At 38.7% G+C, this 24,302-nt stretch overlaps 2 protein-coding genes across 9 annotated transcripts in view; one reads left to right on the top strand and one right to left on the bottom strand.

Moving 5' to 3' along the window:
• Nucleotides 1-8,997, bottom strand: part of LOC107770686 (eIF-2-alpha kinase GCN2) — a 71,721-nt gene extending 62,724 nt beyond the window's left edge. For 5 of the 8 annotated variants that reach the window (XR_012698677.1, XR_012698678.1, XM_075229598.1 and 2 more), the window contains exons 1-6: nt 8,677-8,997; nt 7,178-7,246; nt 7,035-7,094; nt 6,822-6,927; nt 1,103-1,207; nt 458-871 (exon numbers count right to left, since the gene is read on the bottom strand). Coding sequence is in view for 6 of the 8 variants with exons in the window: in XM_075229598.1 (XP_075085699.1) it covers nt 458-871; nt 1,103-1,207; nt 6,822-6,927; nt 7,035-7,094; nt 7,178-7,246; nt 8,677-8,810 (888 nt within the window). In the remaining 2 variants the exon portion in view is untranslated. Of the gene's footprint in view, nt 1-457; nt 872-1,102; nt 1,208-1,373; nt 1,619-4,137; nt 4,195-6,821; nt 6,928-7,034; nt 7,095-7,177; nt 7,247-8,676 lie in introns of those variants that run through there. The other 3 variants (XM_075229600.1, XM_075229601.1, XM_075229603.1) reach the window with 3 other exon arrangements.
• Nucleotides 8,998-9,911: 914 nt separating this feature from the next.
• Nucleotides 9,912-10,727, top strand: LOC142168965 (uncharacterized). Its single transcript, XM_075230148.1, has one exon. The coding sequence runs from the start codon at nt 9,912-9,914 to the stop codon at nt 10,725-10,727; it is 816 nt and encodes a 271-aa protein (XP_075086249.1).
• The last annotated feature ends 13,575 nt before the right edge of the window (nt 10,728-24,302 follow it).

Genomic DNA, 24,302 nt, shown 5'->3' with positions numbered 1-24,302 from the left:
GAAGGTCGAAAAGGGGAAAAAGACTAATATGTCGGTGATTTGAACTGATTGCTCCTGTGCAATCCTTAAAAAAAGCTATTTTTCCACTAAATGGACAAAATTTTCCATTTTAAAAGTGAAACTTTCATTTTTGTTGATAAAAGTAATAAATTTCATTTAAGAAGGGGCTTAAAAAAGTCCCCGTACACAAGGAGTATACAAAAAAGCAGAAACAAAAATAAATCTTTTATACTCCCTCCGTTTCAATTTCTGTGAACCTTTTGACTGGCCAGGAGTTTAAGAAAAAAGAGAAGACTTTTGAACTTGTGGTGTAAAATGAGGCACATATATTTTGTGTGGCTATAAATCATTGCATAAAAGTAAATTGTTTCCAAATATGGAAAGGGGTCATTCTTTTTGGCACGGACTAAAAGGAAATAGGTTCATATAAATTAAAACGTAGGGAGTATAAATTTACCTTGCACATGACATGGTCTTCAGTTGATTCATCCGTATAACTTTTACTCAAATCACTACAACTTTTACTCTCGCCTACACTCTCTTCTTCAAGATCATCCAATTTCATTTCAGCCTTACGCAAAGAGTCTTGCTTTGCTGCTTCATTCAATGCTGGCTTCACAATTTGGTCAATTTTCTTTTGCTGATTGTCATATTCATGTGTGAGACCTTCTGATACATGGGACTGCACCAAAGAGTCTATGCAACCAGTATCATTCATTCCCAGGCTCCAATGCCACGACTCACCTGAGCCACTAAAAAGATCTAGAAAGCCATATACAAATTGTCCACCAAAAGAACAGGTATCGCCAGATGAAGCTGTCGCATCCTTATAAGTAAATTGGCTGGTAATATCTGTCGACTGGCATGAAACCTGAAACAAATAAAATGCACTTGGTCAAATTCCAAATATCTCTAGGATAATGGTATCAACTTTTTAGGCATCATGCATTTCCAACTAAAATGGTACACCACCAACATTGCACATTAAAGAACTAAAACAAAGAGGAGACAGTTGTGTGCTTCCTATGCTCTGCTATGAAAAAGGAACAGAATACTACTTTGCTGCAGTTAAAAAAGCAATTATGAAAGCAAGACAGCTTACCGATCCATGCAAATGCTCCTGTGGAACAATTTCAGACAAGAATTCTTGAGCAGCTTCAACCAAATTGTAGATCATTACACGCCCTTCTCGAGCATTGGAGCTGGCCTGGGATGGTTTAAAAGTTATAAGTGAGATAACACGAAAGTTGTAGGTATTAACCAAACAACTCAGTGTAGTTAAAACAAAGGCCGTAAAAGAAAAGACATGAGCGCATCAAAATGCTTGTTAGCAGCCTACATTACTTTAATAAAGCAGGTAAACCTTTATTTACTTTAACCAAGTATGCGAGGATAAGCCAGAAAACACTCTGCATGAAATGATTCACAGAAAGTCGCAAAGCCCGATATTATGCATCTCATTAAACGCAACGATGAGTAGAGGAAATGATCAACTGTAATAAAACTTCCAAATTCATTGATCTACCTGCACGAGTTTCACAAGTGTAGGGATGTTGTAAATAAATCTGGAAGTTGACATACTGGAAAAAGAAGCTCCTTAGACCAACGAGCAACTAACCTTCACTAACCAAAATGTGAGCATTGAGAAATACAGCAAATATGTCTATCCTAACCAAACACCAATTTAGTACTGCATGTTGACTATGTTTCAAGTAACAGGATTCATGCTTCTTATTAATACTATTACAGCAATAGAACCCAATTATCATCTTAATAAAACCAACATATCCTTAAGAACAGAGTACAAACACAGAAAAACAACCTGGAAAGAACGCAATTTAGAAGCCACACTTAATAGTCCTATAAAACAATGATATTAGCCATAGAATTTTAGACATGCCTTGAGCACGTAATATCACGGTTAATCTTCTCAAACTACTATTCTCATCATAGAGTCAAAGGTGTTCCTAGGAATTGTAGTGATATTTGTACTGGGAAAGCCTGAGAAGAGGAGAGAAAGCAACCAGTCATCCGGATATTGAGAAAGCAACCAACCAGCAGCTGCTACGGCAGATCAGGTATTGTTATTGTAGTTAAGATCATAAGTGCTAAGAAAAATGACCTTGGGCCCAACCCAAGCCAAAAGCGAGCTGAAGCGGTGAGGATTGCCCTAGACAACATCTCATTCCCTCCACCAAATGGGACACCTAACAATAAGTAAAGCTAATGTTGGAGCATGGACTACATGTGATCAATCTGTGCCCATGGCCACGCCTACAAAACCTTTTACAAGGAGTCAAGCTAAGGAGCTTTTTTTTTTGGTTAGTGTCAAGCTAAGGAGCTGTAGGCGCTGGAATGATGATCAAGAGGTTGGGAGCGTCAATGAATCATTTAGAGAAGTCCCTTTCATACTATACATTGCTACTATGGAAGGAGGGATATGATGGGGAGCTTTGCGTGGAGCTGTAGAAAAGAGCCTTGGATCACAAATTGCAGCTGCAGTTTCTGAACCGGTAGAAGAGAGCTGCGTTCGTAGAGTTCAAGTCGCGACCCCATAAAAAGACTTAGTGAACCGCAATCGCAGAAGGCAAGGCGCAAACACGGAGGGGCACCTAGGCGCAGAAGACCGTGATAGCGGAGACATGGCTGTGATTGCTTAAACCAGTCAAACTTAGCTTGACCGCGATAGCAGAGATACTTGTGGAGAGATGGTTTTTATCCAAAATGGCTAATGATGTTTTAAGGCTATCTTTGGTGATGAAAATGAAGAATCTATGTTAAATTTTATTAATTTTGGCCAAGATCATGTTTTAGAGCTCAAGTCGAAACATATGCACTTAATTTCAAGAAGCGCAAGAAGTCCAAGAGGCTCAAGATTGATTTCAAGAAGCCAAGATTCATTCTAGTTTCTTTTCCTCGTAGAATAGGGATTTTACTTTCCTTGTCTTTAGATATTTTATTTCCTTAATAGAATAGGAATTGTAGTCATCAAAGAAGAGATCCTAGGCCTATATAAAGGGTTTTCATGCCTTGTAGAGTAGAAATTCACGTTTTTGAGGTTTGCCCTAGTTTTACAATAGAGTGTTTTTCTCTATTTTGTCTTCTTTATCCTTGTTTTTGGTTCCAAGCAAGGTGGTGATAGTCTTTATCTTGTTTTCAATTGCGTGTGGTGTTTCTTTATCACGTTAATTGATTCCACGTGATGACTTTAGGAACTTATTTAGTTCTTGATCTTTCAAGAACACGTTTTTAAGAACACATTTCTTGATCTAAATTCGTTCTTTTGATATCATAGAATCATAACTTTCATTGAACTGGTGCAGCATCAATATTTACTTGTTTTGAATAACTAGTCTTTCTTGTAGTTCAGATCATCATCCTTCACCTCGTTTTTGAATCATCAGATTCCAAGTCCTAAAACTTGAGATACGTTGTTTCTTGAAGCCGGTCCACAAACTACGTTTTCGTTTCAAGATCTTGATCCTGGTCGGTTGGTTCTTTGTTAACTCGAAGAATCACATCAATTTGGTATCAGAGCAGCGGGTGTTGAACCTAATATGCAAGCAAGAAAAGGTCGTTGGGTTCAAGAAGATTAAGAAACGAGACAACATAAATCTCTTTTCCACACTAGATGTACCTCCCATGGAAAAGTTTGTTCGTTGATCATTGATCGTGGGAGTCACATAAATATTGTTTCTGAAGAGATGGTTTCCAAACTCGGGTTGTCAACCAAACTTCATCCATATCCTTACAGCATTGAAGTTGAAGATGATGATGGTTTAGAGGTAACTCGTCAATGCCTAGTATCTTTTTCTATTAGCAAGATCTATAAAGACCAGATTTGGTGTGATGTAGTGAAGATGGATGCTTGTCACTTATTACTTGGAAGATCATGGGTGTATGATAGGTGTGCTAAATATGATGAAGACCTTAACACCTATTCTTCTACAAAGGATGAACGTAAGATTATTTTAGTACCATTGAATCTCGAAGAAATTGCTAAAAATCTGAAGCTCAATGATGATTCTTTTCTGACCAAATTACAAATAATTGGTCCAATCAATAGAGAAAAGTCTTTGAACGTTGTTCCAATAAAGGAGGAGGAGCATGAACTGCATCTACAAGTTGAGGATTTACCTCCGAAGTTTGATGATGACCCGTTGGAGCATCCCATATGTGAGCTTAATTTTTCACCTAATAGAGATGCTCAACATAATATTAATTTGATTGTTGATTATATCCTTCCAAACGAGGCAACATATTGCATTAATCTAGAAGTTCATGAAATTTTGCAAACACAAGAGAAAAGGTTGCTTAAAAAGGAGTCCATAACTGAGGGTTTGAGTTCATATTTTGTGCCAGCTTTTTTCTTGCCCCTAAAGGACGAATATTTTCAAGAATATGCAAGATAAAGAGATCTCAACACAAATTCCATTAATTGTTATGATCTAGTTAAATATGATAGCGTTGTTGCTGATGAATTCTCAAGAAGATATACTTCGATTTCCAAGAAAGATCCAAAGGTACTTGAATTTGATTCTTCTATGGGTTTTCGTGGTACTAAATCGACTTTTTTGGGCATATCCTATAAGCACCACATTGACATGGAGAAGTTCAAGATTCTTGAAGATCAAAAGAAAATAACTTATGGTTATGGATTAGTGTTTAAAAATCGATTTAAGAGGACTCGTTTTAGAAATATTGGTACAAAGTTACGATTGAGAAAGTGGGATTTAGTTCGGCCACATGCTAAAGTTTGTTACAACAGGATGAAGCTCTTTGATAGGTTAGAAAAATGCAACTTAGAGCCTGGAGAATATGAGTTCAACAAAATCATGGAAGTTGCCGATCTTGTGCTATTTGTGGAGCCTTTAGACTCGAGGACGAGTCTTTCTCAACCAGGGGAGAATGATGAAAATGAAGAATCTATGTTAAAATTTATTAATTTTGGCCAAGATCATGTTTTAGAGCTCAAGTCGAAACATATGGACTTAATTTCAAGAAGCGCAAGAAGTCCAAGAAGCTCAAGATTGATTTCAAGAAGCCAAGATTCTTTCCTTCTTAAAATATGATTTATTTTATTCCTTTTAGAATAAGGATTTTCCTTTTAGTAGGATTCTAGTTTATTTTCCTTGTGGAATAGGGATTTTACTTTCCTTGTCTTTAGAGATTTTATTTCCTTATTAGAATAGGAATTGTAGTCATCAAAGAAGAGACCATATGCCTATATAAAGGGTTCTCATGCCTTGTAGAGTAGAAATTCCCCTAGTTTTACAATATAGTGTTTTTCTCTATTTAGTCTTCTTTATCCTTGTTTTTGGTTCCAAGCAAGGTGGTGATAGTCTTTATCTTGTTTTCAATTGTGTGTGGTGTTTCTTTATCACGTTAATTGATTCCAAGTGGTGACTTTAGGAACTTGTTTAGTTCTTAATCTTTCAAGAACACGTTTCTTGATCTAAATTCGTTCTTTTGATATCATAGAATCATAACTTTCATTGAACTGGTGCAGCATCAATATTTACTTGTTTTGAATGAGTAACTAGTCTTTCTTGTAGTTCAGATCGTCATCTTTCACCTCGTTTTTGAATCATCAGATTCCGAGTCCTAAAACTTGAGATATGTTGTTTCTTGAAACTGGTCCACAAACTACGTTTTCGTTTCAAGATCTTGATCCTGGTCGGTTGGTTCTTTGTTAACTCGAAAAATCACATCATTTGGATTATTTTGGGCAATCTATGTAAATAATTAACCTAGCTATAAACTCTAAAGCCCTTGTTCATTTCCTTAGCTTGGACAAAAGTTAGTATGACTTTTAGTTTGAATTTAGTAAGAATTTCTTAGGTGATCTCTTAATTGCTACTTGATTTGCCATAGAATTTGCAAGAGTGATCAATCTTTTGAGGATTTTACTGGTATAGGTGCATACTTGATTCTAGTAGAGGTGATTAGGATTGTCTTCTAATTCTAACTAATGACGGTATCTTATTAAGCTTTGTGTCTAACTTCTATCTCTTTTACGTGCTTTGATCTTCCCTTGTTCTTGTATTTCAATTGTTATCAACATAGGTGATTAGCATGTGGCAGACAATTGTTATAGGTCACTCCGCATAAAAGGATTGAGGTAAGAGAAAGATATTGTATTAGTAGAAAAGCACTTGTACAAATAGAACTTAATCCTAAATACAAAGGGAAAGGATCAGAATGATAGGGAACAGAAAGGAAACAATATTGTCAAGCATACACTTTGGGCAAGATGAAGCCTTGTAGGAAAATGAAATGGAAGCAAGAACCTTCCATAAGCAAAATAGTACTTGAATGAATCTATTTCAACCCCCCACCCCAGATTTGGATTCGACTTTTGAGTCTTTCAATAATTAACCAATTTAACCTTTCAAATATGTATTATGTATTAAACTTCATTTAAACGAATAAAGTGGAATAGTAACGGAGAATTCATGTTGTCAAACCCAACTTTCTTAGGGATTGAGGGGTAGTTTATTGATTTGAATGATTGATCGTAGCTCACAGCAACTACAGCCCCTCGATCTCCCATTTTTTGGCATCTGTCAATTCAGTAGAATATCATAGTGCAATTTGTACTTATTTTTAGCCGCACAATTTAGTACAGCATAAACTCTAAGCCTATTAAATATGCCAATCATCAGCTTTATTTCCATCTTGCTGGGAGTTTTAGTCTGAAATTCCTAAATGCAATGACTCCCAACTAAGCATAAAAGCAAGTAGTCGGACTGAACCAACAATAACAACGATACGAGTTGGGAAAAGATGACAGTGTTACTAAATTAAAAGCCATTCTCTACCTGATCATAAAGCAAAGACAAAAGGTTGTTAGCGTCAGCTTTGGATAAACCTTTCTCTGGTATTATCTGAAGCTTTGGGGTCTTGTATGGATACCCAGGCAAACACCTAAAATATAAAAGGAACAAAGACAGGATGAAATTAGAAGAAATGAATACCCAGAAAAGAATAGACAACAGAGCACAAAAAGGCACATAAAAGTGCAGCCTGTTAACCTCACTGAAAGAATAGCTGACACATCTGAATCTTCATAGCCAGCATCCTTTGAGTATGGCCTGTTAATTCATGCGTAGAACTTTGGTACAAACGAATAAAGACAGTACAGTGGAGTTTTATGAGTATTTCTAATGTCCAAAACCTGAGCTGGATATGAAGCTGTGAAGGTGACTCTGAAACAACTTCACAATCTTCTTGAAATATGGCACACCTAAACATTCCGTGAATCAATGAGTAAGGCCATGTATGGAAATAAATATTTCTTTCTAGATAAATTATCAATTGAAGAAAGGTTAGAGTAGAGAAAAATAGAGAACTGGAAGGCCAAAAACACTATAGCTTCTCAATCTCAGTATAATTCAGCAAAAGATAAACTACTAATTATGCAACTGATTTGCACCAAATAGATGCAAAGAAAATCATGCTATTTCCCCACATGCATATAATTAGCAGAAGATGCTCTACAAAATTTTAGTCATCCCATTCCGGGAAAATGCACCAAACAATTGTTAAAATTGCATTTGGAAAAAAGCTACAGAGTAATAGAATTGGAATAGGCTGGGCTATGCCAGCATAAAATAAGGAACATTCCAGAATATTTCATAAAACCAGGGACCTGAATTGGACAGGTCGAGCAATTACTCTCCACATACTTTATCATAGAAAATATGGCCGATAGATGACATACATTCAGTAGCATAAAAGAGTTTATTCCATACTCGAAACATTTTGCTGTTAAGGGCAAATATTTGAGCACTCAAATAGACGAGTGAATGAACAGTTTGGACTGACACTCCTTTGTTGACTCTGCATAAACCTTGGTTAGGGATTTACTCCTTTTTGTGTTCAGATGCATCCCTTCTGTGGAATCACATATCCTTTTTCCCTCAAGAAAATCAATGGAGACAAAAACAAAATTTTATAGCCAGTTCTACTCTTTTCGTTTTCGAAGGATATTTTGTCAAAATCCTTGACAAGAGACCCGGAAAAAAGAAAAGAATGTTCCATATTAAGGAAAGAAGTGAAGTCCTGTTGATATCTCCACCAAAGCTATTACATCAAGATAGCTATGTCTATAATAGCCTGTCACTCCAGTACAACATTTTAAATTGGACAAAAATGGTGAGGAAAGAGAGCACAGTACACCATTTCATAGACAGGACAGGAATGAATCTAATCACTAGTCAGTGCCAGGTCGCGCCTGGGATTTGGCTTTCGAATACAAGGAGGATAAATCCAATTTCAAATCTGATTCGTCCCTAGAAATTCCATTAAAGTCTGCAGGCATGCTTCGAAACAGTTAGTTAATATTTCTTGAGTAAATAGCAAGTAAAGATAATCTGGAAGATTACGGTCCAATTAGTGTAAAATAGTAATCTGCAATTGTCAGATTCATAGAAGGATCAATATTACAACTTTACCACTATATAGATCCTAGTTATTAGTAAGTCTTATTGATACTGGGACAAACTGTAGAGAATACCACAACCTCAATATGAAGGTTGTATTGACAGTGTTCCTGGAAAGTAGTTACTCTTTACTGCCCTTGCTAGGGCATTTGAGCAAGACACTCATTTATACAACAGTTTTAATCCTTTTTGTAATCAATAGGTGAGTTGAGTTAAAGAAGTATAAGCTTACAATGCAGTGAGCTCTTCGGCAAGCAATTCAGAATTACCGTCACCAATCGAATTGTGATCTTTGGATTTGGATGACTTGTTGCGCCGCCCTACTCCACCACTCTTCCTCTTCTTCTTCTTTGAACTTTGCCCCATCCTGAGATTTGCCCGAATGGAGGCCAACAATTGAGCAGTTCGATCGTGGTCCTTCTATCTTCTTTTCCTTTAACGCTTTAGCTTTGTATAAGGGTAAAATCGGGCTCCACCCAGCCGGTAAACAAAGCTCGAGACATGATGATAGGTACCTAAATCGAGGCAAGGTCTCACTAAGTTAGAGTCGGGCATGACGCCTCCCTCGAGAATATTGGGCTCATAATCCGGGATCGGTTCACATCCAAAAGATTTTGGAGAGCGTTGTCACGCAACCAAGCACCACCAACACAAGGCCGTAATAGAACGGTCGGATATCACGACATGAATGTCGGCACGTATCGATGGAGAACGAGCAATCAGTTAAACAGAATATTTTTTAACTTTTACATAATTGTACCTAAAATAGGATTCTCGTACTATATAAAAGGGTCTAACTATTCATTAAACACATTATAACACGCATCCCAAAGCAATACACTATTATTTTCAATCTTATTCATAGCTCTTTTTCTTGTTCATCAGTACTGGCCATTGTGAGCCCAGATCGAGGGTGAATATTTCACTAAGACTGGAATCATCCTCCTCACGTGGTTTGAATTTACTATATCTTTATTTGTTCAATCTAACTCAAGTTATCATTTTGTATCAAATCAATCCGCGTATCCTTAAAATCACTTACAAATTGAATTGTTATAAAGATATAGTAAATTCCAAGTGGTGACTTTAGAAACTTGTTTAGTTCTTGATCTTTCAAGAATACGTTTCTTGATCTAAATTCGTTCTTTTGATATCATAGAATCATAACTTTCATTGAACTGGTGCAGCATCAATATTTACTTGTTTTGAATGAGTAACTAGTCTTTCTTGTAGTTCAGATCGTCATCTTTCACCTCGTTTTTGAATCATGAGATTCTGAGTCCTAAAACTTGAGATACGTTGTTTCTTGAAACCGGTCCACAAACTACGTTTTCGTTTCAAGATCTTGATCCTGGTCGGTTGGTTCTTTGTTAACTCGAAGAATCACATCAATTTGGTATCAGAGCAGCAGGTGGTGAACCTAATATGCAAGCAAGAAAAGGTCGTTGGGTTCAAGAAGATTAAGAAATGAGACAACATAAATCTCTTTTCCACACTAGATGTACCTCCTATGGAAAAGTTTGTTCGTTGATCATTGATTGTGGGAGTCACATAAATATCGTTTCTGAAAAGATGGTTTCCAAACTCGACTTGTCAACCAAACTTCATCTATATCCTTATAGCATTGAAGTTGGAGATGATGATGATGGTTTAGAGGTAACTCGTCAATGCTTAGTATCTTTTTCTATTGGCAAGATCTATAAAGACCAGATTTGGTGTGATGTAGTGAAGATGGATGTTTGTCACTTATTACTTGGAAGACCATGGGTGTATGATAAGTGTGCTAAATATGATGAAGACCTTAACACCTATTCTTCTACAAAGGATGAACGTAAGATTATTTTAGTACCATTGAATCTCGAAGAAATTGCTAAAAATCTGAAGCTCAATGATGATTCTTTTCTGACCAAATTACAAATAATTGATCCAATCAATAGAGAAAAGTCTTTGAACGTTGTTCCAATAAATGAGGAGGAGCATGAACTGCATCTACAAGTTGAGGATTTACTTCCGAAGTTTGATGATGATCCGTTGGAGCATCCCATATGTGAGCTTAGCTTTTCACCTAATAGAGATGCTCAACATAATATTAATTTGATTGTTGATTCTATCCTTCCAAACGAGGCAACATATTGCATTAATCTAGAAGTTCATGAAATTTTGCAAACACGAGAGAAAAGGTTGCTTAAAAAGGAGTCCATAACTGAGGGTTTGAGTTCATATTTTGTGCCAGCTTTTTTCTTGCCCCTAAAGGACGAATATTTTCAAGAATATGTAAGATAAGGAGATCTCAACACAAATTCCATTAATGGTTATGATCTAGTTAAATATAAGAGTGTTGTTGCTGATGAATTCTCAAGAAGATATACTTCGATTTCCAAGATAGATCCAAAGGTACTTGAATTTGATTCTTCTATGGGTTTTCGTGGTACTAAATCGACTTTTTGGGCATATCCCATAAGCACCACATTGACATGGAGAAGTTCAAGATTCTTGAAGATCAAAAGAAATAACTTATGGTTATGGATTAGTGTTTAAAAATCGATTTAAGAGGACTCGTTTTAGAAATATTGGTACAAAGTTACAATTGAGAAAGTGGGATTTAGTCCGGCCACATGCTAAAGTTTGTTACAACACGATGAAGCTATTTGATAGGTTAGAAAAATGCAACTTAGAGCCTGGAGAATATGAGTGCAACAAAATCATGGATTCCGATCTTGTGCCATTTATGGAGCCTTTAGACTCGAGGACGAGGCTAAGGTGAGAGAGAGGAAGGCTCGTGATCTTGACCAAGTGAGGTGCATCAAAGATGAGGAGGTCAGAGTTTTAATGGAAGAGGCACGGATCAAGCGAAGGTGGCAGACCTACTTCCATGGACTCTTGAATTATGAGGAGGGATAGGAACATTGTGCTGGGCAATTTGGAGCACTCCGCGAGTTGTTATGATTTTAGGTATTGTAGGCGCTTTACTTTTGAGGAGGTCGCAGGGGGCGGTGCATAAAATTAGCATGGGCAAAGCGACCGGGCCAGATGAGATCCCGGTTGAATTCTGGAGGTATACGGGTAGGGCTGGCTTGGAGTGGTTGTCTGGGCTATGTAACATTATTTTTAGGACGAAGAATATGCCCGAGGAGTGAAGGTGGAGTACGATGATTACGTTGTACAAGAACAAAGGTGATATCGAAAATTGTAACAATTATAGGGGTATCAAGTTGCTTAATCACACTATGAAAGTTTGGGAGAGGGTGGTGGAAGAGAGGGTTAGGAGAACTGTGTCTATTTCTGAGAACCAGTTCGGTTTCATGCCGGGACATTCGACTACAGAAACCATCCATCTTGTTAGGAGGTTGGTGGAATAGTACGAGGATAGGAAGCAAGATCTGCATATGGTGTTTATTGACCTAGAGAAAGCATACGACAATGTCCATAGGGAGGTCCTTTAGAGATGCTTGGAGTCTAGAGGTGTTCCTGTAGCATACATTAGACTGATTAAAGATATGTATGATGGAGCTAAGACTGTGGTGGGGGCTGTGGGAGGAGACCATTTCCCGGTTGGGATGGGGTTACACCAAGGATCTGCGCTTAGCCCGTTTGTATTTGCTTTGTGATGGATGTACTGAAGCATTATATTCAAGGGGAGGTATCATGGTGTATGTTATTCGCTGATGATATAGTACTGATTGATGAGATGCGAGGCGATGTTAACGAGAAGTTGGAGGTTTGGAGACAGACCTTATAGTCTAAAGGTTTCAAGTTAAGCAAGACTAAGACAAAGTACTTAGAGTGCAAGTTCAGTGGCGTGACGGGGGGAGCGGATATAGACGTGAGGCTTGATTCGCAAGTCATCCCTAAGAGAGGAAGTTTCAAGTATCTTGGACTATGACGCCTTTGAATAATGATGTGCAGCTTCGAGATCCTTAGGCCATGGAATGATGTTCTCAGACTATAAAGATGATGTCTTTGGACTATGACGCCTTCGGATAACATGGTGATCTTTTAGCCCATGAGATGCATGGATAAAGCAATATTTTATTGTTCACAAGACAGAGGGAAACTCTTAACCCCGTGCAAGAATGGAGGTAGAGCTTAGCCTCATACAAGTAATAAAGGCGATAATTAACCTTACGTGAGTAAGAGGGTCCTGCTTGGCCTGATGCAATAGTCTGGGCGACGCTTAGCCCTATACAGGCGTAGAGGCAATGTGTAGCTTCATACAAGTAGGAGGGTAGTGCTCGGCCCTATGTAAATAGTGAGGGCAACGCCTGGCCCTATGCAAGCGTGAAGGCAGATTTAGCCTCATGCAGGTAGAATGGTCGTGCTAAACCTGATGCAAATAGTGAGGGCATTGTTTAGCCCTATACAAGTGTGGAGGCAAGAGCTTAGCCTCATGCAGGTAGAAGGGTCGTGCTAAACCCGATGCAAATAGTGAGGGCATTGTTTAGTCCTATGCAAGTGTGGAGGCAGATCTTAGCCTTATGCCAGTAGAATGGTCATGCTAAACCCAATGCAAATAGTGAGGGCAGTGTTTAGCCCTATGCAAGTGTGGAGGCAGAGCTTAGCCTCATGCAAGAAAGGAAAGAAGGCAATGCTTAGCTTGGCGAATTCATGCTCTACAACGTCTATCCACGTGCGAGTAGTGACTTCATCGAGTATCCTTTGTGGATATCCTTGATAAGTGCTGCTGCTTTTATTCCTACATTCAAAGAAAAATGGTGAGTTTGAGGGGAAGGTTGATTCGTGCTGTTAGACTCCACACCTCATCTCTACTTCTGATTTTGCCTTATGATCTTGACACTTCTATGCTTCGATCTCACCTCGGTAGCATTTGGCTATTATAAATATTTGATTTTTGAAAATATGCATCATTTGTACTTACCAAAATAGAGATAGAATGCAGTTATTAAGATGCATGATAAAAATAAATATTTTTTTGTTGAATCATAAACCGTGACATGCTTTGAGACAATGCAACGTCCTTATCCTGAGGACTCCCTCAAAAGTTTGAATTCTACCCCAGTTCTGACGGATTAGCTCTGATATACTTCCTGATAATACTCTTCTGGCAACTCTTGGTGCGACAATATTGGATCTGATGAAACTTAAAGTTTGCCCCAATTATTGACAATGGAGGAAAATGAAAATTTTATTATAATGTGACCGAACCTACAGGGCTGCCTACATATATCTCCATCCATTTCCCCCCTAGTATGAGTGTTCCTCCTATTAACACTCGATGAACCATGTAAGGACCCTACCAATTTGGTGAGAATTTACCCTTTGCCTCATTCTGATGTGGGAAGATTCACTTCAAAAATAGTTGCCCTGGTGTGAACTGCCTTGGCCTTACATTCTTGTTGAAAGCCTTTACCATTTCGTTCTAGTAAAGTTGATCGTGACACACTACATATCTTTTTCCATTCTAGTAAAGTTGATCGTGACACACTACATTTATTCTTTTTCCGTCAATGTGAGCCAACTGATCATATTGATTCTGTACTCATTTTGCTACACTTAGCTCGACTTCATGTATGATCTATAAGGAAGGGATTTCTACCTCAGCGGGTATAACATCTTTAGTACCATAAACCAGTAGATAAGGAGTTTTCCTAGTTGATGTTCGAACCGTGGTGCAATATCCAAGAAAGGCGAATAGTAGCTTATTATGCCAATGCTTGAGTTGTCTATCATCTTCCTTTGTATCTTCTTAATATTCTTGTTGACGGCTTCTATAGCTCTGTTTATCTGATGCATGTATGTGGTAGAATTGCGATACTTGATCTTGAATGTATCACATACGGCTTGCATCTGATCATTGTTGAGGTTGGTGGCGTTGTTAGTGATGATTGAATCGGGAACTCCAAACCGACAAACACTACGATCTTAGACAAAATCTGCTACGACCTTCTTTTTCACGGCTTTGTAGGAAGCAGCTTCGACCCATTTGGTGAAGTAATCAATGGCAACGAGGATAAATCTATGTTCATTGGATTGTTAGTGCACAAAAATCTGAGCTTGGCGGACACCGAATAGTGTTGGCTGGTTTCCGATACCAAGACAACCCCAATGCTTACTCATTTAAGTTTGTGGCTCCGTCGAAAAACAATCTCCACCCATCATAAGCTTCTACGATATCTTCCCCTATGAATGAAACCTCTTCGTCTGGAAAATATATGTTCAATGGTTCGTATTCTCCATCCACGGGATTCTTCGCTAGATGGTCGGCCAATGCTTGCCCCTTGACTACCTTTTGAGTCACATAGATGATGTCGAATTCACTCAGCAGTATTTGCCACTTTGCCAGCTTGCCTATGTGTAAGGCCCCGTAAAAGTTCACCAAGAATTTAAGTTTTTATGGTGCCAAGGTAAGCTAATGTACCACAAACCAGATTTTTGGATTGTGCAATGCATCGTGGAGTTGGTAGAAGAATTTGTAGAAAACGACAATTCTATGGTCCATTATGCTATAGCGGATCTGTTTCGCTGACCACGGAATCACCACGGAATGAATCAGAAGCAACTCAAATTTGAAAACTATTTTGTGGCCATTCTGCTGGCTGCATAACCATTATGCTGCTACGAGATGGCATCGCAGAATTGACAAACCATTTTGTGGCCATTCTGCTGGCCACATACCTGTTCTGCTACCACGCAATTGCACCACATATTTGACATCAGGGAGTTATTTTTGGAAATTTTCTTATCCGGCCCTATTTTGACATAAGGCCTTAAGGGGTCATTTTATAAGATATAACTTGATATTTTAGAGTGAGTGTATATATTTAGAGAGAGAGAGAGAGAGAGAGAGAGAGAGAGAGAGAGAGAGAGAGAGAGAGAGAGAGAGAGAGAGAGAGAGGAGGGAGAATCTCTATCAAATTATACTCTCCAATTCTTGCACAAACCTTGGGAATTCAAGAGGGAAACTCACAACACCTTCTACTTACAAGGTAAGACTTCATCCCTAGATTTTATGCAAAGTTTAATAATGGGTTTAAGCAGGATGTTATCATGGTAGGGATTGTGAGATGGTGACTGGTAATCCATAAGCCCTCAATCTCGAATTTGGGAGTATGTGAAGACTAGGAAATGTGATTTTGTTGGGTTTGAAGCAAATAGTTGGGCATGCATGTGACTAATGATGGTTGATGGGTGTTGTAGGGATATTGTATGGTTGCTTGAAAATTCATGGTGAGGTTAGAGGAATTTCTATTATGGGACCTTGTAATCGATTTCGCATATTAGGCATTTGATGAAATGTCAAAATGGGATAAATCTAAGAACACTTTCCCAACTATGGTTAAATTTTGTTATGTTTCTATAGATTGAGGTTGCTAGGAGTATTGGGACTTTTAGTAATATAAGGAAAGCTCAAAAAGGTATATTGGCTAAACGTCTATCTTAGAATCGAATTCCATGATGTTCCCGTAAGTTTCAAGTATGGTTGGTCCAGATTCCTAATTCCCATGTCTCGAGTTCTTCCTAATAAATTCGGTTATCCCAACTAAGTGTTGTGTTGAAAGATGCATATACTCAAAACGTGTACCAATTGCTCCTACCTTATTATGATCTCTTCGAGAATGTGTTAAGTATGTTTTATGTATTAAAATGTTAAGACTTCAACTCGTGTTTCAAATGAAAGTCTATTATGCTTAACTTGGAAAGAAAACTCAATGCGCCTAAGACTCCTATTGCTCATATATATAATTAAGGCCTTGATTTCAAATGCTCTTATTATTGATAATCTATAAAGATGCTTGAAAGTGAAAGAAGTGAGTTGGAGATATAAAGTGTGGCCACCGTGCCAAGAATGAAAGTTATACTTCTGGCCAATAGTGCCAATGAAATGAAATGATGTGTGAAAGTTTATGAAATGAGCCTTGATTCAACTGTTCCAAATTGATTCCGAAAATAGATTTGCCTAAAAGCTTATGTACTCATGTCATGTTCAAATGTGGTTGTTTTATATTAATGCCTATAATTTGAACCATTCTTTCAGTCGTAAATCACCATGCTATGCTTTGTAAGTATTTCTAATGTGTTTTGAGTTCTTACATATTCATGAGTTGAAATTGTATATTGCCCTTTTGTGGAAGAGTATGTCAATAATAAATGATGGGTCACTCGTTTATGATTTTAACTTGTGGTTTGATTGCTAATCATCTTGGTCCATTTCTGTGAAAAGAAATCCATTGCGTTTAAAACCTTCATTACTAATGAACTTAGAGTTATGATTTCCAGAATATTCTATATGTTGATATTTATGATGATGACCCACGAAAGTAAAGAAATGAAAGTGTGAAATATGAGATACGACCACCGTGCCATGAATGAAGTATCATATGTATGGCCAAGAGAGCCAATGAAATAATAATGTTGTGAGTGGGCGAAAGTACTAATGAAGCTATATGTATGGTGTGAAAGGTTATGAGGTGAATGTATTTTTATTTCTGTTTCCTTTTGTGTGCAAAACAAAAATATTTTTGGGAGTATCGTTTGTCACCGAGGAAGGGTAGGTTGAAACAACCTAAACCCGAAACTACACGTGCCGGTGTAGGTATGATTGAGGGATAAATCCCCGTACTGATGGGTTGAGATTGTTTCCCCTTAAATTGACTGAGATTGATGTGTTGAGATTTTTCCCCTTGATTGGGATGGGATTATTGCTAGCCTAGGATTGGATGTCGACTCACACGGCACATGTAGGGAGACGACCTAGCCGATCGGGTCGAGATCGGACGCCATGCTTCACCTAAGGTGGTGTTGTGGTGGGATGTCTTAGGGTGAGACGGCTTAGCCAATCGGGCTGATATCAGACTCCATGCTAGAAGTACGGTGGTATTGTGATTGGATATTTTTTGGTGAGATGCCTTAGCCGATCAGGCCGTGATCGAACTCCGTGCTAAAGACACGGTGGTATATCGGTGCTAAAGATCTCCCAACTTAAAAATAATGATATTTACTTGGAAAAAGTTATCTTCTTCTTAACTTGATGCTTTTATATTGTTTGAGGCTCTCATTGATCTTATGTTGTTTCTCCTTGTACTGTTACTCAATTCTTTGAGATGGTGTTTAACCTTACATACTATTACTATTCCATATGTACTAATGTCCCTTTTGCCGTGGGCGTTGCATCTTTAATTGATGCAGGTGGTTCGTCAGCAGGTAACATTGATCCTCATTAGCAGTTACCCGCAACTCAACAGGTTTTGATGAGCCCTATTCTGTTCCGGGCCTTATGCCACTTGACATGGTACATAGTGTTTTGAGGTATAGTCGGGGCCTTGTCACCGGCACTTCCATATTACCCTTCTGTTATACTTAGAGGCTCCGTAGATATATTGTGGATGGTGTTCGATGTTGGGTAATGAACTAGAAGTGTTGGTATTTGGCAAACATATTTTCTCTCGTAATTATGAACTTGTGATAGTTTGGAAATTGTAAAAGGAATCTCTTTTGAATAATGGAAAAAGAATGTGGAACTCTTTACTCTTCTCATATCTATCTTTTATTACTGATTCTTATATTGTTCATGGGTAAGGTTGGGTAGAAGGCATCAAGTAGGATTTCTTGACCGGGGTATCAAAGATGAGGAGGTCAGAGTTTTAATGGAAGAGGCACGGATCAAGCGAAGGTGGCAGACCTACTTCCATGGACTCTTGAATTATGAGGAGGGATAGGAACATTGTGCTGGGCAATTTGGAGCACTCCGCGAGTTGTTATGATTTTAGGTATTGTAGGCGCTTTAGTTTTGAGGAGGTCGCAGGGGGCGGTGCATAAAATTAGCATGGGCAAAGCGACCGGGCCAGATGAGATCCCGGTTGAATTCTGGAGGTATACGGGTAGGGCTGGCTTGGAGTGGTTGTCTGGGCTATGTAACATTATTTTTAGGACGAAGAATATGCCCGAGGAGTGAAGGTGGAGTACGATGATTACGTTGTACAAGAACAAAGGTGATATCGAAAATTGTAACAATTATAGGGGTATCAAGTTGCTTAATCACACTATGAAAGTTTGGGAGAGGGTGGTGGAAGAGAGGGTTAGGAGAACTGTGTCTATTTCTGAGAACCAGTTCGGTTTCATGCCGGGACATTCGACTACAGAAACCATCCATCTTGTTAGGAGGTTGGTGGAATAGTACGAGGATAGGAAGCAAGATCTGCATATGGTGTTTATTGACCTAGAGAAAGCATACGACAATGTCCATAGGGAGGTCCTTTAGAGATGCTTGGAGTCTAGAGGTGTTCCTGTAGCATACATTAGACTGATTAAAGATATGTATGATGGAGCTAAGACTGTGGTGGGGGCTGTGGGAGGAGACCATTTCCAGGTTGGAATGGGGTTACACCAAGGATCTGCGCTTAGCCCGTTCGTATTTGCTTTGTGATGGATGTACTGAAGCATTATATTCAAGGGGAGGTATCATGGTGTATGTTATTCGCTGATGATATAATACTGATTGATGAGATGCGAGGCGATGTTAACGAGAAGTTGGAGGTTTGGAGACAGACCTTATAGTCTAAAGGTTTCAAGTTAAGCAAGACTAAGACAAAGTACTTAGAGTGCAAGTTCAGTGGCGTGACGGGGGGAGCGGATATAGACGTGAGGCTTGATTCGCAAGTCATCCCTAAGAGAGGAAGTTTCAAGTATCTTGGACTATGACACCTTTGAATAATGATGTGCAGTTTCGAGATCCTTAGGCCATGGAATGATGTTCTCAGACTATAAAGATGATGTCTTTGGACTATGACGCCTTCGGATAACATGGTGATCTTTTAGCCCATGAGATGCATGGATAAAGCAATATTTTATTGTTCACAAGACAGAGGGAAACTCTTAACCCCGTGCAAGAATGGAGGTAGAGCTTAGCCTCATACAAGTAATAAAGGCGATAATTAACCTTACGTGAGTAAGAGGGTCCTGCTTGGCCTGATGCAATAGTCTGGGCGACGCTTAGCCCTATACAGGCGTAGAGGCAATGTGTAGCTTCATGCAAGTAGGAGGGTAGTGCTCGGCCCTATGTAAATAGTGAGGGCAACGCCTGGCCCTATGCAAGCGTGAAGGTAGATTTAGCCTCATGCAGGTAGAATGGTCGTGCTAAACCTGATGCAAATAGTGAGGGCATTGTTTAGCCCTATACAAGTGTGGAGGCAGAGCTTAGCCTCATGCAGGTAGAAGGGTCGTGCTAAACCCGATGCAAATAGTGAGGGCATTGTTTAGTCCTATGCAAGTGTGGAGGCAGATCTTAGCCTTATGCCAGTAGAATGGTCATGCTAAACCCAATGCAAATAGTGAGGGCAGTGTTTAGCCCTATGCAAGTGTGGAGGCAGAGCTTAGCCTCATGCAAGAAAGGAAAGAAGGCAATGCTTAGCTTGGCGAATTCATGCTCTACAACGTCTATCCACGTGCGAGTAGTGACTTCATCGAGTATCCTTTGTGGATATCCTTGATAGTGCTGCTGCTTTTATTCCTACATTCAAAGAAAAATGGTGAGTTTGAGGGGAAGGTTGATTCGTGCTGTTAGACTCCACACCTCATCTCTACTTCTGATTTTGCCTTATGATCTTGACACTTCTATGCTTCGATCTCACCTCGGTAGCATTTGGCTATTATAAATATTTGATTTTTGAAAATATGCATCATTTGTACTTACCAAAATAGAGATAGAATGCAGTTATTAAGATGCATGATAAAAATAAATATTTTTTTGTTGAATCATAAACCGTGACATGCTTTGAGACAATGCAACGTCCTTATCCTGAGGACTCCCTCAAAAGTTTGAATTCTACCCCAGTTCTGACGGATTAGCTCTGATATACTTCCTGATAATACTCTTCTGGCAACTCTTGGTGCGACAATATTGGATCTGATGAAACTTAAAGTTTGCCCCAATTATTGACAATGGAGGAAAATGAAAATTTTATTATAATGTGACCGAACCTACAGGGCTGCCTACATTTATCTCCATCCATTTCCCCCCTAGTATGAGTGTTCCTCCTATTAACACTCGATGAACCATGTAAGGACCCTACCAATTTGGTGAGAATTTACCCTTTGCCTCATTCTGATGTGGGAAGATTCACTTCAAAAATAGTTGCCCTGGTGTGAACTGCCTTGGCCTTACATTCTTGTTGAAAGCCTTTCCCATTTCGTTCTAGTAAAGTTGATCGTGACACACTACATATCTTTTTCCATTCTAGTAAAGTTGATCGTGACACACTACATTTATTCTTTTTCCGTCAATGTGAGCCAACTGATCATATTGATTCTGTACTCATTTTGCTACACTTAGCTCGACTTCATGTATGATCTATAAGGAAGGGATTTCTACCTCAGCGGGTATAACATCTTTAGTACCATAAACCAGTAGATAAGGAGTTTTCCTAGTTGATGTTCGAACCGTGGTGCAATATCCAAGAAAGGCGAATAGTAGCTTATTATGCCAATGCTTGAGTTGTCTATCATCTTCCTTTGTATCTTCTTAATATTCTTGTTGACGGCTTCTATAGCTCTGTTTATCTGATGCATGTATGTGGTAGAATTGCGATACTTGATCTTGAATGTATCACATACGGCTTGCATCTGATCATTGTTGAGGTTGGTGGCGTTGTTAGTGATGATTGAATCGGGAACTCCAAACCGACAAACACTACGATCTTAGACAAAATCTGCTACGACCTTCTTTTTCACGGCTTTGTAGGAAGCAGCTTCGACCCATTTGGTGAAGTAATCAATGGCAACGAGGATAAATCTATGTTCATTGGATTGTTAGTGCACAAAAATCTGAGCTTGGCGGACACCGAATAGTGTTGGCTGGTTTCCGATACCAAGACAACCCCAATGCTTACTCATTTAAGTTTGTGGCTCCGTCGAAAAACAATCTCCACCCATCATAAGCTTCTACGATATCTTCCCCTATGAATGAAACCTCTTCGTCTGGAAAATATATGTTCAATGGTTCGTATTCTCCATCCACGGGATTCTTCGCTAGATGGTCGGCCAATGCTTGCCCCTTGACTACCTTTTGAGTCACATAGATGATGTCGAATTCACTCAGCAGTATTTGCCACTTTGCCAGCTTGCCTATGTGTAAGGCCCCGTAAAAGTTCACCAAGAATTTAAGTTTTTATGGTGCCAAGGTAAGCTAATGTACCACAAACCAGATTTTTGGATTGTGCAATGCATCGTGGAGTTGGTAGAAGAATTTGTAGAAAACGACAATTCTATGGTCCATTATGCTATAGCGGATCTGTTTCGCTGACCACGGAATCACCACGGAATGAATTAGAAGCAACTCAAATTTGAAAACTATTTTGTGGCCATTCTGCTGGCCGCATAACCATTATGCTGCTACGAGATGGCATCGCGGAATTGACAAACCATTTTGTGGCCATTCTGCTGGCCACATACCTGTTCTGCTACCACGCAATTGCACCACATATTTGACATCAGGGAGTTATTTTTGGAAATTTTCTTATCCGACCCTATTTTGACATAAGGCCTTAAGGGGTCATTTTATAAGATATAACTTGATATTTTAGAGTGAGTGTATATATTTAGAGAGAGAGAGAGAGAGAGAGAGAGAGAGAGAGAGAGAGAGAGAGAGGGAGGGAGAATCTCTATCAAATTATACTCTCCAATTCTTGCACAAACCTTGGGAATTCAAGAGGGAAACTCACAACACCTTCTACTTACAAGGTAAGACTTCATCCCTAGATTTTATGCAAAGTTTAATAATGGGTTTAAGCAGGATGTTATCATGGTAGGGATTGTGGGATGGTGACTGGTAATCCATAAGCCCTCAATCTCGAATTTGGGAGTATGTGAAGACTAGAAAATATGATTTTGGGGGGTTTGAAGCAAATAGTTGGGCATGCATGTGACTAATGATGGTTGATGGGTGTTGTAGGGATATTGTATGGTTGCTTGAAAATTCATGGTGAGGTTAGAGGAATTTCTATTATGGGACCTTGTAATCGATTTCGCATATTAGGCATTTGATGAAATGTCAAAATGGGATAAATCTAAGAACACTTTCCCAACTATGGTTAAATTTTGTTATGTTTCTATAGATTGAGGTTGCTAGGAGTATTGGGACTTTTAGTAATATAAGGAAAGCTCAAAAAGGTATATTGGCTAAACTTCTATCTTAGAATCGAATTCCATGATGTTCCCGTAAGTTTCAAGTATGGTTGGTCCAGATTCCTAATTCCCATGTCTCGAGTTCTTCCTAATAAATTCGGTTATCCCAACTAAGTGTTGTGTTGAAAGATGCATATACTCAAAACGTGTACCAATTGCTCCTACCTTATTATGATCTCTTCGAGAATGTGTTAAGTATGTTTTATGTATTAAAATGTTAAGACTTCAACTCGTGTTTCAAATGAAAGTCTATTATGCTTAACTTGGAAAGAAAACTCAATGCGCCTAAGACTCCTATTGCTCATATATATAATTAAGGCCTTGATTTCAAATGCTCTTATTATTGATAATCTATAAAGATGCTTGAAAGTGAAAGAAGTGAGTTGGAGATATAAAGTGTGGCCACCGTGCCAAGAATGAAAGTTATACTTCTGGCCAATAGTGCCAATGAAATGAAATGATGTGTGAAAGTTTATGAAATGAGCCTTGATTCAACTGTTCCAAATTGATTCCGAAAATAGATTTGCCTAAAAGCTTATGTACTCATGTCATGTTCAAATGTGGTTGTTTTATATTAATGCCTATAATTTGAACCATTCTTTCAGTCGTAAATCACCATGCTATGCTTTGTAAGTATTTCTAATGTGTTTTGAGTTCTTACATATTCATGAGTTGAAATTGTATATTGCCCTTTTGTGGAAGAGTATGTCAATAATAAATGATGGGTCACTCGTTTATGATTTTAACTTGTGGTTTGATTGCTAATCATCTTGGTCCATTTCTGTGAAAAGAAATCCATTGCGTTTAAAACCTTCATTACTAATGAACTTAGAGTTATGATTTCCAGAATATTCTATATGTTGATATTTATGATGATGACCCACGAAAGTAAAGAAATGAAAGTGTGAAATATGAGATACGACCACCGTGCCATGAATGAAGTATCATATGTATGGCCAAGAGAGCCAATGAAATAATAATGTTGTGAGTGGGAGAAAGTACTAATGAAGCTATATGTATGGTGTGAAAGGTTATGAGGTGAATGTATTTTTATTTCTGTTTCCTTTTGTGTGCAAAACAAAAATATTTTTGGGAGTATCGTTTGTCACCGAGGAAGGGTAGGTTGAAACAACCTAACCCCGAAACTACACGTGCCGGTGTAGGTATGATTGAGGGATAAATCCCCGTACTGATGGGTTGAGATTGTTTCCCCTTAAATTGACTGAGATTGATGTGTTGAGATTTTTCCCCTTGATTGGGATGGGATTATTGCTAGCCTAGGATTGGATGTCGACTCACACGGCACATGTAGGGAGACGACCTAGCCGATCGGGTCGAGATCGGACGCCATGCTTCACCTAAGGTGGTGTTGTGGTGGGATGTCTTAGGGTGAGACGGCTTAGCCAATCGGGCTGATATCAGACTCCATGCTAAAAGTACGGTGGTATTGTGATTGGATATTTTTGGGTGAGATGCCTTAGCCGATCAGGCCGTGATCGAACTCCGTGCTAAAGACACGGTGGTATATCAGTGCTAAAGATCTCCCAACTTAAAAATAATGATATTTACTTTGAAAAAGTTATCTTCTTCTTAACTTGATGCTTTTATATTGTTTGAGGCTCTCATTGATCTTATGTTGTTTCTCCTTGTACTGTTACTCAATTCTTTGAGATGGTGTTTAACTTTACATACTATTACTATTCCATATGTACTAATGTCCCT

Source organism: Nicotiana tabacum, chromosome 14 (genome assembly GCF_000715075.1).
Source record: "Nicotiana tabacum cultivar K326 chromosome 14, ASM71507v2, whole genome shotgun sequence".
Lineage (NCBI taxonomy): Eukaryota > Viridiplantae > Streptophyta > Magnoliopsida > Solanales > Solanaceae > Nicotiana > Nicotiana tabacum.
The sequence above is the reverse complement of the archived record's forward strand: the minus strand, read 5'-3'. Positions and strand labels throughout refer to the sequence as shown.